At 38.5% G+C, this 12,045-nt stretch overlaps 1 protein-coding gene across 1 annotated transcript; it reads left to right on the top strand.

Moving 5' to 3' along the window:
- The first annotated feature begins 677 nt into the window (after positions 1-677).
- On the top strand, positions 678-5,070 carry LOC122342541 (podocan). Its single transcript, XM_043236385.1, has 4 exons — positions 678-1,392; positions 1,662-1,743; positions 2,027-2,738; positions 3,242-5,070. The coding sequence occupies exons 2-4, from the start codon at positions 1,677-1,679 to the stop codon at positions 4,341-4,343; spliced, it is 1,881 nt and encodes a 626-aa protein (XP_043092320.1). The 5' UTR covers positions 678-1,392; positions 1,662-1,676; the 3' UTR covers positions 4,344-5,070.
- Positions 5,071-12,045: the final 6,975 nt, after the last annotated feature.

Below are 12,045 nucleotides of genomic sequence, written 5' to 3'. Positions count from 1 at the left end.
GCTGTGCTGACCATTCGAGCCACTTAGGGCCACTTTTAATGCATTTTAATGAATGTGGATTATTTATACAAGTTACATCCACGGTATGATGTTATAGTGTCTTTCATATAGGATTGATATTACTTTGAGAGAGTATAACTGGAACAGAATTCCACTGAAGAAAAATGCAATATTTCACAAATGTGAAATAGGAATTAAATGTTTGATCGTTATATAGTCCGCTTGAAATGCATGTCTTTATGACAATGATTTAGAGTAGGGGTTTTTAAACTGGGCTTTAAACTGCCTTTTGCTGATGCTAGAGGGTTCATGGAAAAGTCAAATGGAAAAGGTGTAAAATTTGAAACAGAAAGAATATTATTGTGAAAATGGGCAATTTGTGTTGTGAAGTGTTATTCAGATATTGTTCAGATAACAGTGTAAAATAATGCCAATTATTACACTTTTAAACACCATGTCCTCACAATATCTTTTTTACATGAATCTTAAAATATACATCACATTAGGGAGCCCAAATGATTCCTAACTGACTTCAAACATTGAATCCAAAAAAAATGAGACGAATTTGAGTCAGAATAAATGCATGTTTAATGCAGACATTGTGAAACTCTGTTTGCCTGCCAGCTCACTCATTCCTCTCCTGCTGCTTGGTGGTGACAGCGAACATCTTACTTTAATCACCTTTTTATTTCCTCACAATTTGATTAAAGTTACATCTGGAGTTAGAAATAGGCTTGCAAAAATGCCTCAGAAAAGTAAGAAATTCTAAGAAAAGCTTTTACATCTGTTACAACGAAATGCACGATTGGTGATGGAACGAAACGGATTTCACAAAGACAGATTCTTTGTGAAGTTTTAATTTTCAGCCTTCTTCCTCGAAACATTTCTTCCCGTCTCGCACAGCTTTCGTGACTAAATTCGAACCTGTTGTAAGGTCAGAGGCCACAGACCCTTTTAGGAAAACACTTGTCATTGTGGTGCCAGTGAGTCGGCACCAGTGTTTGTGAAAGTAGAGCAAATAGTGTCAATTCTTAAGTGAATCCCGACCTTTGACCTCTCTATCTACTATGTGTATCTCCGTTCCCCTGAATTGATCCGTCAGATTTTTCTGGATCTAGTGTGTGAGTGAGAAAATTCCCGTAATGATAAGTGTCTTTTGAAGAGAGCTATTACTCAAGAGTGTATCATTTTTCTGAGCGTCTGTGTGGAATTTGCATTAGGGAGAAGGAGAGTCTTTAAATAGGTCCATTAGTCTGGATGCGCATCTATTTGTTTGTGTATGTGTGTCAGGCTCGGTGGTGTAGAGACAGTCTATGCAACACAGGAAGCCAGCATGTCTTTCATATCTTCAGAGTATTAGGACGCCACATACTCACCTTGAACACAATCCAGGTAAGCTGTGCCTGGCGGGCCGATCTCATTAAAAAAATCTCAAGATCTGGATTTATTGCTCGCACGATCAGTTATGGCTTGTAAATGGAAACCGGTTCAGATGCTTCCTGGCACCTTTTATTGTGGTTGTGAGCCATTTAGAAGATCATGAGTATTTTATTTCAGTCTCCGGGAGCTTGGTTGATCGCCACAGACGTTTTACGGCAGACAAATAAATTTGTAACGTTCTGCTTTTTGCGTTAATTAGAAAATTGTATTCTTCTCTTTAGCCATTTTAGCCAAAAATGGAGCCCTTCATTCTGTTGTTTTGGATTTTCGCTGTGCCTGGACACACTTTTGTGCTTCAGTCAGGTAAGAGTTCTTTAAATTATTAATTGCTTAAAATTAAATAATACATTTTTTAATGTAATATTTTTAAGTCAATCTTTTAAGGTTAAATACTGAATGTTTCATATGAAACGATAAACACAAATTGTTCAGTTCATAAGTAAATGTATTTGTATTATAGAACACAATGCAGCCTTTTAATCATGTAACTTATTTGGCAAATGTCCTAAAAGCATAAGAATAATCAGTTATGAGGGTGATTTTGTGTTTAATAAGTTCATTATTCAAGTTTTATTACCTGTTATAGGTGTAAATGTGACAGTCATGCAGAATATATCTGCAGAAGATGACCTTTGGGCAGATCAGAGACTTGATTATTCAACAGAGGCTCTCAACACTGAAAAGGAGAAAAAAAGTGAGGAAGAGGTCACAATGAAAGAGGCGGAAGAAGAAATGGACACAGATGAAGAACATGGTGTGCAGAAAGCAAAAAGGGTAAAACAAACAAGAGAGAGTGATGTAAAAAGCAAAGTACTGGAAAAAATAGAGGAGCAGCAAGGACAGAATCTGTATGAACATGACATGTCTGATGTAACTAAACCCATCCTTACTGCACAGAATACCAGCCATTCACAAGACATTGAGGAACAGGAGGAACATCTACCTCCCACCATGGCCACCATCTCCCAACGTGTCCTGAACTTGCATACAGAATCAGTTACTGCACCTTCCTCATTCTCCTTCACTTCACGAGGACCAGAAGCAGTGGCAGCAAGGGCAGGACCCACTGCAAAGGGCCCTTTCACGGTCGAATCCAAAAACAAACCTAAAGACAATATGAAACTGAAAGCAAAGAAAAAAAAGGCCCTCAAAGTAAAGGCCAAGAAGTCCAAAGTTACGAAAAAAGCAAAGAAATTGAAAAAGTTCAAACGCGAGAGGAAATTGAAACCAACAACACCTTCGTATTTTCCTTATTTTGAAGATCACTACTGTCCCTCAGAATGTTCCTGCTATGGGAGGTATGTGTCTGCTAAATCTTCAACCACCATGCTTAAAATTAAAATTCTGTTATTAATTTTTTAAGATGTTTTATTAAATCCTAAAATTTTCTCACCCTGCATAGACAGCAACACAACTGACAAGTTCAAGGCCCAGAAAGGTGGAGAAGACATCATTAATAGAATAACGTTATGCTTTTTCATTGTGCACAAAAAGTATTATCGTAGCTTCCTAAAATTATGGTTGAACCACCGGACTATTTTATTTATCTTTCTTGGCCTTGAACATGTCAGTTGCGTTGCTGTCTATGCAGGGTCAGAAAACTCTTGGATTTCTTAAAAAATTTCTTAAATTGTGCTCCAAAGATGAACAAAGATCTCACTGGTTTGGAAGGACACAAGGGGGAGTAATTAATGATCAAATTTTACTATCCTTTTAAGAATTGTCCTGATTTTGCTGAGTATTGCACTGGAAAACGTTCCGTTTACATGCTGCAATTTAACATGATCTCTTCTTTTTCCAGGGTTGTGCAGTGCTCCAACAAAAACCTTGACAAAATACCTTACGGCATTCCTTACAACTCCCGTTACATTCTCCTAATGAACAACCACATCGATAGCATTCAACTGAAGTTGCTTTCCGAGTATGACTCCATGGAGTTCCTGGTGTTAAGCAACAACTATTTAATAGACGAGACCGTAGAGGGTTCCTTTGAAGGGATCAAGAGCCTAAAAAGACTATATGTGGAGCGTAACCTTCTCCAAAGTATCCCAAATGACCTGCCCGTTACTCTAGAGGAGCTACGACTGGATGGAAACCAGGTAAGTGTTATACCCGCCACAATATTCGGACGCTGCCCAAACCTGCTGATCCTCAGCCTGAGCAACAACAGCTTGGGCAGTAAATCATCCACTATCCCTCCGGGAGTTCTTCTACCATTGGGCAAACTTCGGACGCTTACACTTTCCTACAATCAGCTTGCATCTGTTCCCCTGCAGCTGCCCCTCAGTCTTCGAGAACTCTATCTCAGGGGCAACCGCATTCAACGCCTACAAGGAGACATGTTCTGGGGTAAGGCGGAGCTTCAGGTCTTAGATCTAAGTGCGAATAGATTGACCGATAAAGGTCTTGGGAAGGCAGCACTACTGAATGCCAGTCGCCTTGAAAGTTTAAATCTAGAGGGCAACTTACTGAAGCAGGTTCCTCTCCATCTACCTCATAGCATAAAGACCCTTAACTTGGAGGGAAACTTCATCTCTAGCATTGGCAAGGATGCTTTTATCTCAATGCCTCAGTTGGAGCACCTAGGCCTAGCAAGAAATAAGATCACTAAAGTTGCCCTTGGTGCTTTCCGGGTTCTTCCACTTCTGCATCAGTTGGACATGAGTCACAACACCTTACAACAGGTACCAAGGCAGCTCCCGTTATGGCTCCATTCTGCAACATTTTCGCACAACAAGATCCGTGTAATTCCACGGGATGCTTTCTGTTGGGGTCAAGGAAACGAGTCTCCTCTCAGCCGCCTAGTCATGGTTCACCTGCAATATAACCTGATAGACCTGGGCCACTTGGACACATTGGCCTTCCGTTGCCTCAGAGGCTTTCAGGTGGTCCAGTTTTACTAAACTGAATGAATTCCTGTAAATGGTCAACATATGGGTCGAAATGGGCTTGGTCTTTTTTTTTCTTGTCTGTACTGAAGACCTTGAGCCAGCTGCATCTGTTACAATGATGGTACACTTTCAGTGGGGCGAAAGTCTGAAATTTGTAGACTGCAGACCTGTCATATAAGACAAAAATGTAAAGTTTGATCTACAAACTTTACAAAGTAGGATTTTGAAGTTTGGAGTTGTGCTCATGGGGACAGACTTGAATCCTAATGTTTATTTACCCGTACCTTTCTTCCCGCTGGTGCTTAACTGATTTTATTAAAAGTCAAAATATAGCAGGATTTCATTGTCTGAGACATGGGTTACTCGACCTCCATAGGATGTGTTGATGTTTTTTTTTATTTTTATAACTGTCACAGCACTGAAATCAGACTAGTTGCTAAAAACAAGGATGTTTTGTTTGTAGGAATCTCAAGACAGTTGTTTTAAGATTACATTGTTTTAGTATGTTTCATAAGTGTACATTTCAATAGTGTATTGAAAATAAAACACCCACTTTCATATCCTGGCAGTCCGCAATCTCTTTCTTGAGCCAGTGTTATATCAGCACTGGTTTGCCAAAGTGGTTCATCATAACCTTGCTATAACAGCTTTCAACAAGAAAATTCATCATGACAAGTGTATAAAATATTGTCAGTATGTTTTTCATTATTCATAGTGAAAAAGTGTTTTTCTGAAAATTGCTTGTTTTATTTTTCTTGGTAAACGCTTGGCAGCTTTTTCTGCTCGGCTATGGTTATTCTTGCCAGATTTGAAGCGAAGAAAAGCGCATTATTCAGAATTTGGCTCAGGTGAACTTGGCTGTTTTTCTCTCTCACGCATGTACGCCAGTTACAGCTATTCCAATGTGTGTTTTTTCCACTGCAAACAAACATGTTTGGATGAAAGTTATATTGAGTGTCTCCCTGTTCATGTTTATTCCGGACGAGTCCAGAATTAAATGCTAAGTATGCTAACCTGAGGGAGACTCTTGTGCTCAGTTGTATTCACCACTAGATGGTAGCAGAGTATATGTTAAAAAGCGCCGCAATACATAACTTTACATCTTGCTTTTTAAATATGTATGCTGGTTATTCAAAAATAAATAGCAAATAAGTTAACATGATCTATCATGAACAAATAGATCATATGCGTTATTAATGACTGTTATTAAAATCTCCCTAATCTTGAATATTTGCTTTTTGTCTCAAATGTCTGTTCTTGTTTAATTTCTTCTGACCTGTTGAAAGCAGTTGCAAATAATGTGCTTGCTCTAGGATTTGACCAAATTTGACAGGGTGCTGCCAAAGTCATGAGGTCTTTACATTCAATTAAGTGAGGTTTAAGCAAACCATGCGAGCGAATGGAAGCGGAGAATGAGTCAGGGAATACAACGAAAGAGAGGTGAAGAGGGGGAAGGGGGTGACAGAGTGAGAGAGAAATGAGATGGAAAGAAAGCAAATAGCAGCTTCATGTGTAGGGTTGGTAAATTCCATCTGTCTAATAATGCAGGAAAGCTACGTGGCACTGGGAGACAGCTGCAGGGAGAGAGAGAGAGAGAGAGAGAGAGAGAGAGAGAGAGAGAGAGAGAGAGGAGAGAGGAAGATAGAAAAAAAGAAGGATTTTTAGGAAGGTGAAGGACTCTCCCAGAACCTCCCTACAGTCCAGCAGGACCCTGACCCCTGTAATTTATCTTTTTGTCTTTTACATTTTTTTTTAACTATTTTTCTTTTATGTGTTAACTTAATCTTGGCAAATGGGAGGGTAAGCTGTGACACATTTGACATGAGATAGAAGATGTCTATGAGATAGAAGTAAAGCTGATACCTATAAATATCTGTCAGGGTTGATTACAATTTGGAATTGCAAACATAATAGAAACTCCAAATAGTAAGTGCTTTTTAAAAAAAGTTGTCTAGTGACACAATATCCGCCATTTGTTTTTTCAGATGAAATTATCAACATATGATTTAAAAAATAAAAATGTAATGCACAATCCCATTCTTAATTGCATGTTATTTAGGTATTCATAATCCAGCCAGGGAAAAGTTAAATATTCATTATATTGTAATTTATTGAAAACGTTTAGTAGTGGTGATTTTTGCGATAGTACTACATTTCCTTGCACAGCTTCCTTATATACATACCGTAAATACAATTTTTAATGCAAATTTAGTGGATCAAGGCAGCATAATTTCCCACTTTTACCTTAATAACATAAATGTTTCTTTAATATAATATATAAATATATAACTTTTTCCATATATAGGTAAGTTCTTCAATTAATACAATTTATGTTATTGTGCCATCAATTGAGGATTCAGTAGGATTCATAACCCCCATAAACAACGAGACAATTATTGGATGCTGATTTCATAAACCAGGAAAGGTCAATGACTGTTGCACTGCTTGAGGTCAAAGTTTAGCTGCTTGAGGCAGATAGTTGATAGTTCAACATGGTAAATGAAAGTAAAATTAAAGGCAAAGCGGAAAATTGTAAGCAGCAGTGTAACCACAAAAGCTTGCCTGCTCTTCTAAGGCTAATGCTAACATCTGCGATTCAGTTAGGATTCAGTCTAGCCTGTGGCGTTTAATGAACAGAAGGCCTGAACCTAGTTACCATTGAAGAATGTCTGCAAACACAAAGCCAGGAAATTAAACCCCACCCTGAAAAAAAGGAAAAGGAATAAATGGATAGAGACAAAGCGTCTGCCCAGGTCAATAAACAGAAAAGCAGGTCAACGTTGGTCTGGAGGACCTGTGTCCTCTAGAAGACACGGGTCACATGGAAATGGAGAGTCTGGGATACCTGAATGAGCAAAAACACTTGGTTTGATCGCTCTTTCTGTTATTTTGTGGTGGAATGTGCTTCCAACTTCCAATTATCTTTATTTTTCCACACTTACACTTCTGCAGCACGGTTAATATCTTTGGCCTTTGGATGATAAATTGGTCGGGTTTGTCCTCATTTTTAGTCGCTTCGACAATGTTGGAATCGTGTTTTGTTTTAATTAGCAAGAAAAAAACCTACTTTCACAGTTGACAGTGAAACAGTTTCATGTTTGAAGTGATCTCTCGAAAAGCAAGCCATGATGTACCATGATGACTCCTCTCACGCAATCTCCGTATTTCATATAAAGGAGCAATTTGACAAATTTGTAGCCTGACCCTTGAGGTTAAAGGGACACTTGACAAGTGTTCAAGTTGAGTGACTCTGCTATTACTAGAACTGAAGTGAGGTGGCGCTTGAGTCAGTGGAGAGGAGAAGGAGAGAGACAGACAGAAAAGGAGGAGGAGAGAGAAAGTGGGAGGTGGCAACCGAGCAAGAAAGAGTTGAAGACTGAACCATGGGAGCCAGACGGACCTCTATATACCCACACCCACACTTATATATATGGACATATGTATGTATTTGCATTTACAGCCCCCCGATCTCTCTCACCATCACTTTTTCCCTCTGTTCCCTCGATTTCATTTAACCCTTTGGTGTGGACACGAGGTGCTTGCGAACCTGCAAGTCTGATTTACTCACGTGCAGGCTCCACAAGAGGGCTGTTGGGTTTACTGTTTTTCAGATTTGGAGCCGTTTCACTCCATTATCACGCATACAAATGCATGCAAATGTAGACATCTGAATATAAATGAAGCATTTTTCTGTCCTGAAAAGCTCCATGCAAGCATATGTAGTCTAGCCACACCTCTTTTCTTCTGCACGGTGTCTGTGTGTGTATCGGTTCAGCTCAGGTTATTTATACAATAAAAAGATCTTGCATTTAAACAGTGTAATTAAAGCTTTTGTTGTTTATAAAATGAATGAAGCTGCTGAAAGTGTGTAATTATGTACCTAATGTTTTATTATATATCCCTAGATACAGCAAAAGGATATTTTCCAGCCTGGGGAACATTCGCAAGGTTAAGAGCCATAAACGGCGCCCTTAATGGGTCATATGACTGCCGGTGTTAAAGCTAAAGGTCAAAGGTCAGTATGCTCATTTTACACCAGCCCTGGTTTTATCCCGAAATGTTATCTGTGAGGCCGGATTACGAGACCCCTGAGCATTCAGGTGTGCTCTTAAGGGTCTTTATAAGAATTCCATGTTCCTGCAGTGTATTTATTAGGTTGTTTTCCTGAAAGATGCCACTTTGAAGAAGAAAAAAGGCAGAAAACCGAAAAAGTGTGCTTTTCTATATCATACTAAGAGCTGGACTGAGATCTTTTTGTGAATTTCCTCCCAGTTTCTTGTTTAGATATTCTCCCTTTTCACCTTTCAAAGAACTCATACAGAGACCATTTGACACGCAAGGCATGAAATTATTAATCTTTGATAAGGTACAAGCATCACTGAAGCCATTACGTTTTACAGTTTGAGCAATTCTTAATTTTAAAGGGATAGTTAATCGAAAAATGCCTCACTCGCCCTCAAGCCATTCTAGGTGTATATGACTTTTTTCTTTCAAACAAATATAATGAGTTTTATTACAAAATGTCCTGGTTCTTCTAAACATTGTAATGGCACTTTTTTTTTTATATTACTCCAATTTGTCTGAATGAGGAAAGTCATATACACCTAGGATGGCTTGAAGGTGAGTAATTAACATTTTTTTGTGAACTGTCCATTTTGGAATTAAACTTTGACAAATGATACGTCATGGACGATGAACTTTACATCCAGGATTATTGAGTAGTTTTATTTTTCGAGTACAAGTTTTTGCTTGACAAAAAGTCATTTTTGACTTGGGACAGTCGATAGTCTAGCAACAGTCTTTGAGAGAGTTTAGCTATGTGCTAACAACCGCGCTGAACCTTTTAGCAACCAATTAGCATCGAGGTGGTGAGTTTTGCAAGGGCAATTACTGCGCACATTTTCTTCAGCAAATGTTAAAAAATCGACTTATAAAATAGCCTTGCGTAATTCCTGTTTTTCCTTTCCTTCTCTTCTCTACGTGATTCGTCCCTGACTAGACAAAAAGTCTATTGTAGTACACAGTGTTTCCTCCTCGAGCAGACGTTACCTAAGCACTCCAAAGTTGTTGCTTGTCCCACTATTTTTATGTCATTTTTTCCTTCTAATACGGTCTCGTCCATGTCAACGGGAATTAGACCGGTAGCTTCATGAGCTGAGGGGGAAATGCTTGCGAAAAACGCTCTTATGATTTACCGTTTGCCGCTAGGAAGCTGGGTTAGCGTTCATGACGCAGCTTTTTCTAGGCCTGCAGACTCTCGGTAATGTGATCTCCAGCTGTGGCAGACCAGTTTGTAAACTTTACTGTGCTGTTTGCTTGCGAGGAGGCTTACCGCAGGTGAGGCATTCGTATCTCTCCTCACGGCATTCAGCTTTTCAATATGTGACATTCAAAAATGAAGCCAAGAAATCAGAGACTTCGTAAACATGGACTCTTCAGCGGTGATGAGTTTACAGCACTGTTTAATGGTGCATCCCAAAGTCCATTACAAGCCCCAATAAAGTTTTCGAATTGCTGCATGAGTGTCTGTTTGGGCAAGTATAAGGCTTTCGGTAGAACGCAGGATGTGTTCAAGGAGATAATTGTTGTTTTAATGTGTTTTCTGCATCACATCGAGGCCGCCTGGAGGGCTCTTCTATGACTCTGTGTGTGTGTGTGTGTGTGTAGACACAGGTTATCACGGAGGCTTTGATACACCATCTGGCATTTAAAGGTGATTTTTAGCAGACTCATCATTTTTCACCTAGCCTTCAAACCTCTCAGCATGATCCGTCTTGAATCTTTGACTCGCCCTTTTGTTTTTTCAACAATTGAAAAATTCTAGAGCCTAAGGTGCAGAGTAATGCAAAAATTTGGGATTGGAAAGATTTCATTAACTTCATTAATACAGCAAAACAGTAATATTGTACCATTATTATTTCTGAATTTTCATCATTAGCCCAGTCTTCAGTCTCACACGATCCTTTAGAAATCATTCTAATATTCTGCTTTGCTGCTTAAAAAACATTTATTCTACTGTTGATGCAGAAAACAGTTAAACAGCTACCTAAACGAAATATTTTGCAGCATTATAAATGTCTAAGCTAGTGCTGTCGTTTCATTTACATACTATAAGTATGTGTACTGTGTATGTTTATTGTGTATATGTAAATACAAACATGCGTCTATATATTTAAGAAAAATGTATTGTTTATATGTTAAATGTACTAAATATGTCATATAAAATATAAATGTATGTACAGGTAAATATTTTCAAAAAATATGCTGTATGTGTGTTCATATATACATAGTAAATAAACAAAGTACATAAACGCGTCTTATGTAAACAAACACTTTTATTTTAAACGCGGTAATTTGACAGCACTAAACTGTCCCTTTTGATTAATTTAATACATTTTTGCTGAATAGAAGTATTCATTTCTTGTAAATGAAAAGAATGGTATTTATATAGCAAACCAGGGTGTGCTGTTGCCATTACTCTGATGGGATGCTTAAGTGCTGGTATGCATGCAGTGTGAAAACTGCTTATTATTGAGCTCCAAGGAAGCCGCATCTGTTTACCATTATCAGTCATTAGGATCATATAAACATGTGAAGCCGGAGTTGATCAGTTTATGGATCAAGTGCCTGCATTAGAATATAGTGAGCTGAAGCTCGCTTTAATTATTTTCTCTCATTTAGTGCTGCTTTGAACACTAAATGCTTGTTCATTTAATCCCTCATTAAAGGCTGTTTGTGTTTTTCAATCAGTTTGCATTTTAAAAATCATTACAAGATTATAAATTTTTTTCAAGGTAAATGCAGTCTGTGTCTAATCTTTTGAATGCTCGAGGTTACCGTAAAAATATTAAGCAGCGAACACTTCAGCGTTGATACAAATGAGAAATGATTCTTGATCAGCAAATCAGAATTACAATTCAAATAGAAAAAAATTGCAATTGCTTTTTCGCAACATTACAGGTTTTACTGTATTAAAAATAAATGCCTATTAAAAGAAAATAAATTAAACCTTTCATAACTCATAATTGGTTAAATACTTTAAATACAATCCAGACTTTTGACAAGTAGTGTACATACAATATATAATACATATACAATACACATTTTTGTTTCTTAACCGCGTTAATAAGATCCAATTCTGAATTTCTTTTTTTTGTTGTTTTTTTTTGCAGCACTGAGCAGTCATTCGTTTCAGATGGAGAAATGAACAGAAGCAGATGTGCTGTGTGTCGATATGAGATCAGCCTCAGGAAATAGAGCCAAGCGGAGATGAGAGGAGAGCCAGGAGCGCGCTTAGGTAAGCAGGCACTCTGTCACGCCAGACACGCCGCTGGAGCTGTAGTGGGTAAGCAGGGCAGAGTTCACACACTGATCAGTGGAGATGAGAGCCACGCTGCCAGCGTGAATGAGCTCAAACACACACGCGTGCTCTCGCATACACAGACCGAAACTGATAATGCGGTGATGTAGAAACAGCAGGTCTATGATCCGTCAGTCAGCAACTTCGACTTTGCAGCACAGCCAAACATGTCAAAAACACATGCATTATTATTGCAGATATGTTACTTTATTAGCACTCACGAGGGACGCGTTTGCTAATACTTGGAGTTGGGGGTTTGAGCACACCCCTGGAAACCGGCTTTGAATTCTTGTGGTGAGTTTTGCACAAAGCAAACGCAACTTTAAAAATGCCATAATTTTGCTTTGTTGCAGT

The sequence above is a fragment of the Puntigrus tetrazona genome, chromosome 4 (genome assembly GCF_018831695.1).
Source record: "Puntigrus tetrazona isolate hp1 chromosome 4, ASM1883169v1, whole genome shotgun sequence".
In the NCBI taxonomy this organism is placed as follows: Eukaryota; Metazoa; Chordata; class Actinopteri; order Cypriniformes; family Cyprinidae; genus Puntigrus; species Puntigrus tetrazona.
This window is presented reverse-complemented; position numbering and strand designations above follow the sequence as displayed.

What these genes read in the sequence shown, in the direction of transcription:
- LOC122342541 (XM_043236385.1), top strand. Translation starts at nt 1,677, where the DNA reads ATGGAGCCCTTCATTCTGTTGTTTTGGATTTTCGCTGTGCCTGGACAC. An exon ending in CACTTTTGTGCTTCAGTCAG is followed by an intron (nt 1,744 to 2,026) that starts GTAAGAGTTCTT and finishes TACCTGTTATAG; the next exon opens with GTGTAAATGTGACAGTCATG. An exon ending in GAATGTTCCTGCTATGGGAG is followed by an intron (nt 2,739 to 3,241) that starts GTATGTGTCTGC and finishes TTCTTTTTCCAG; the next exon opens with GGTTGTGCAGTGCTCCAACA.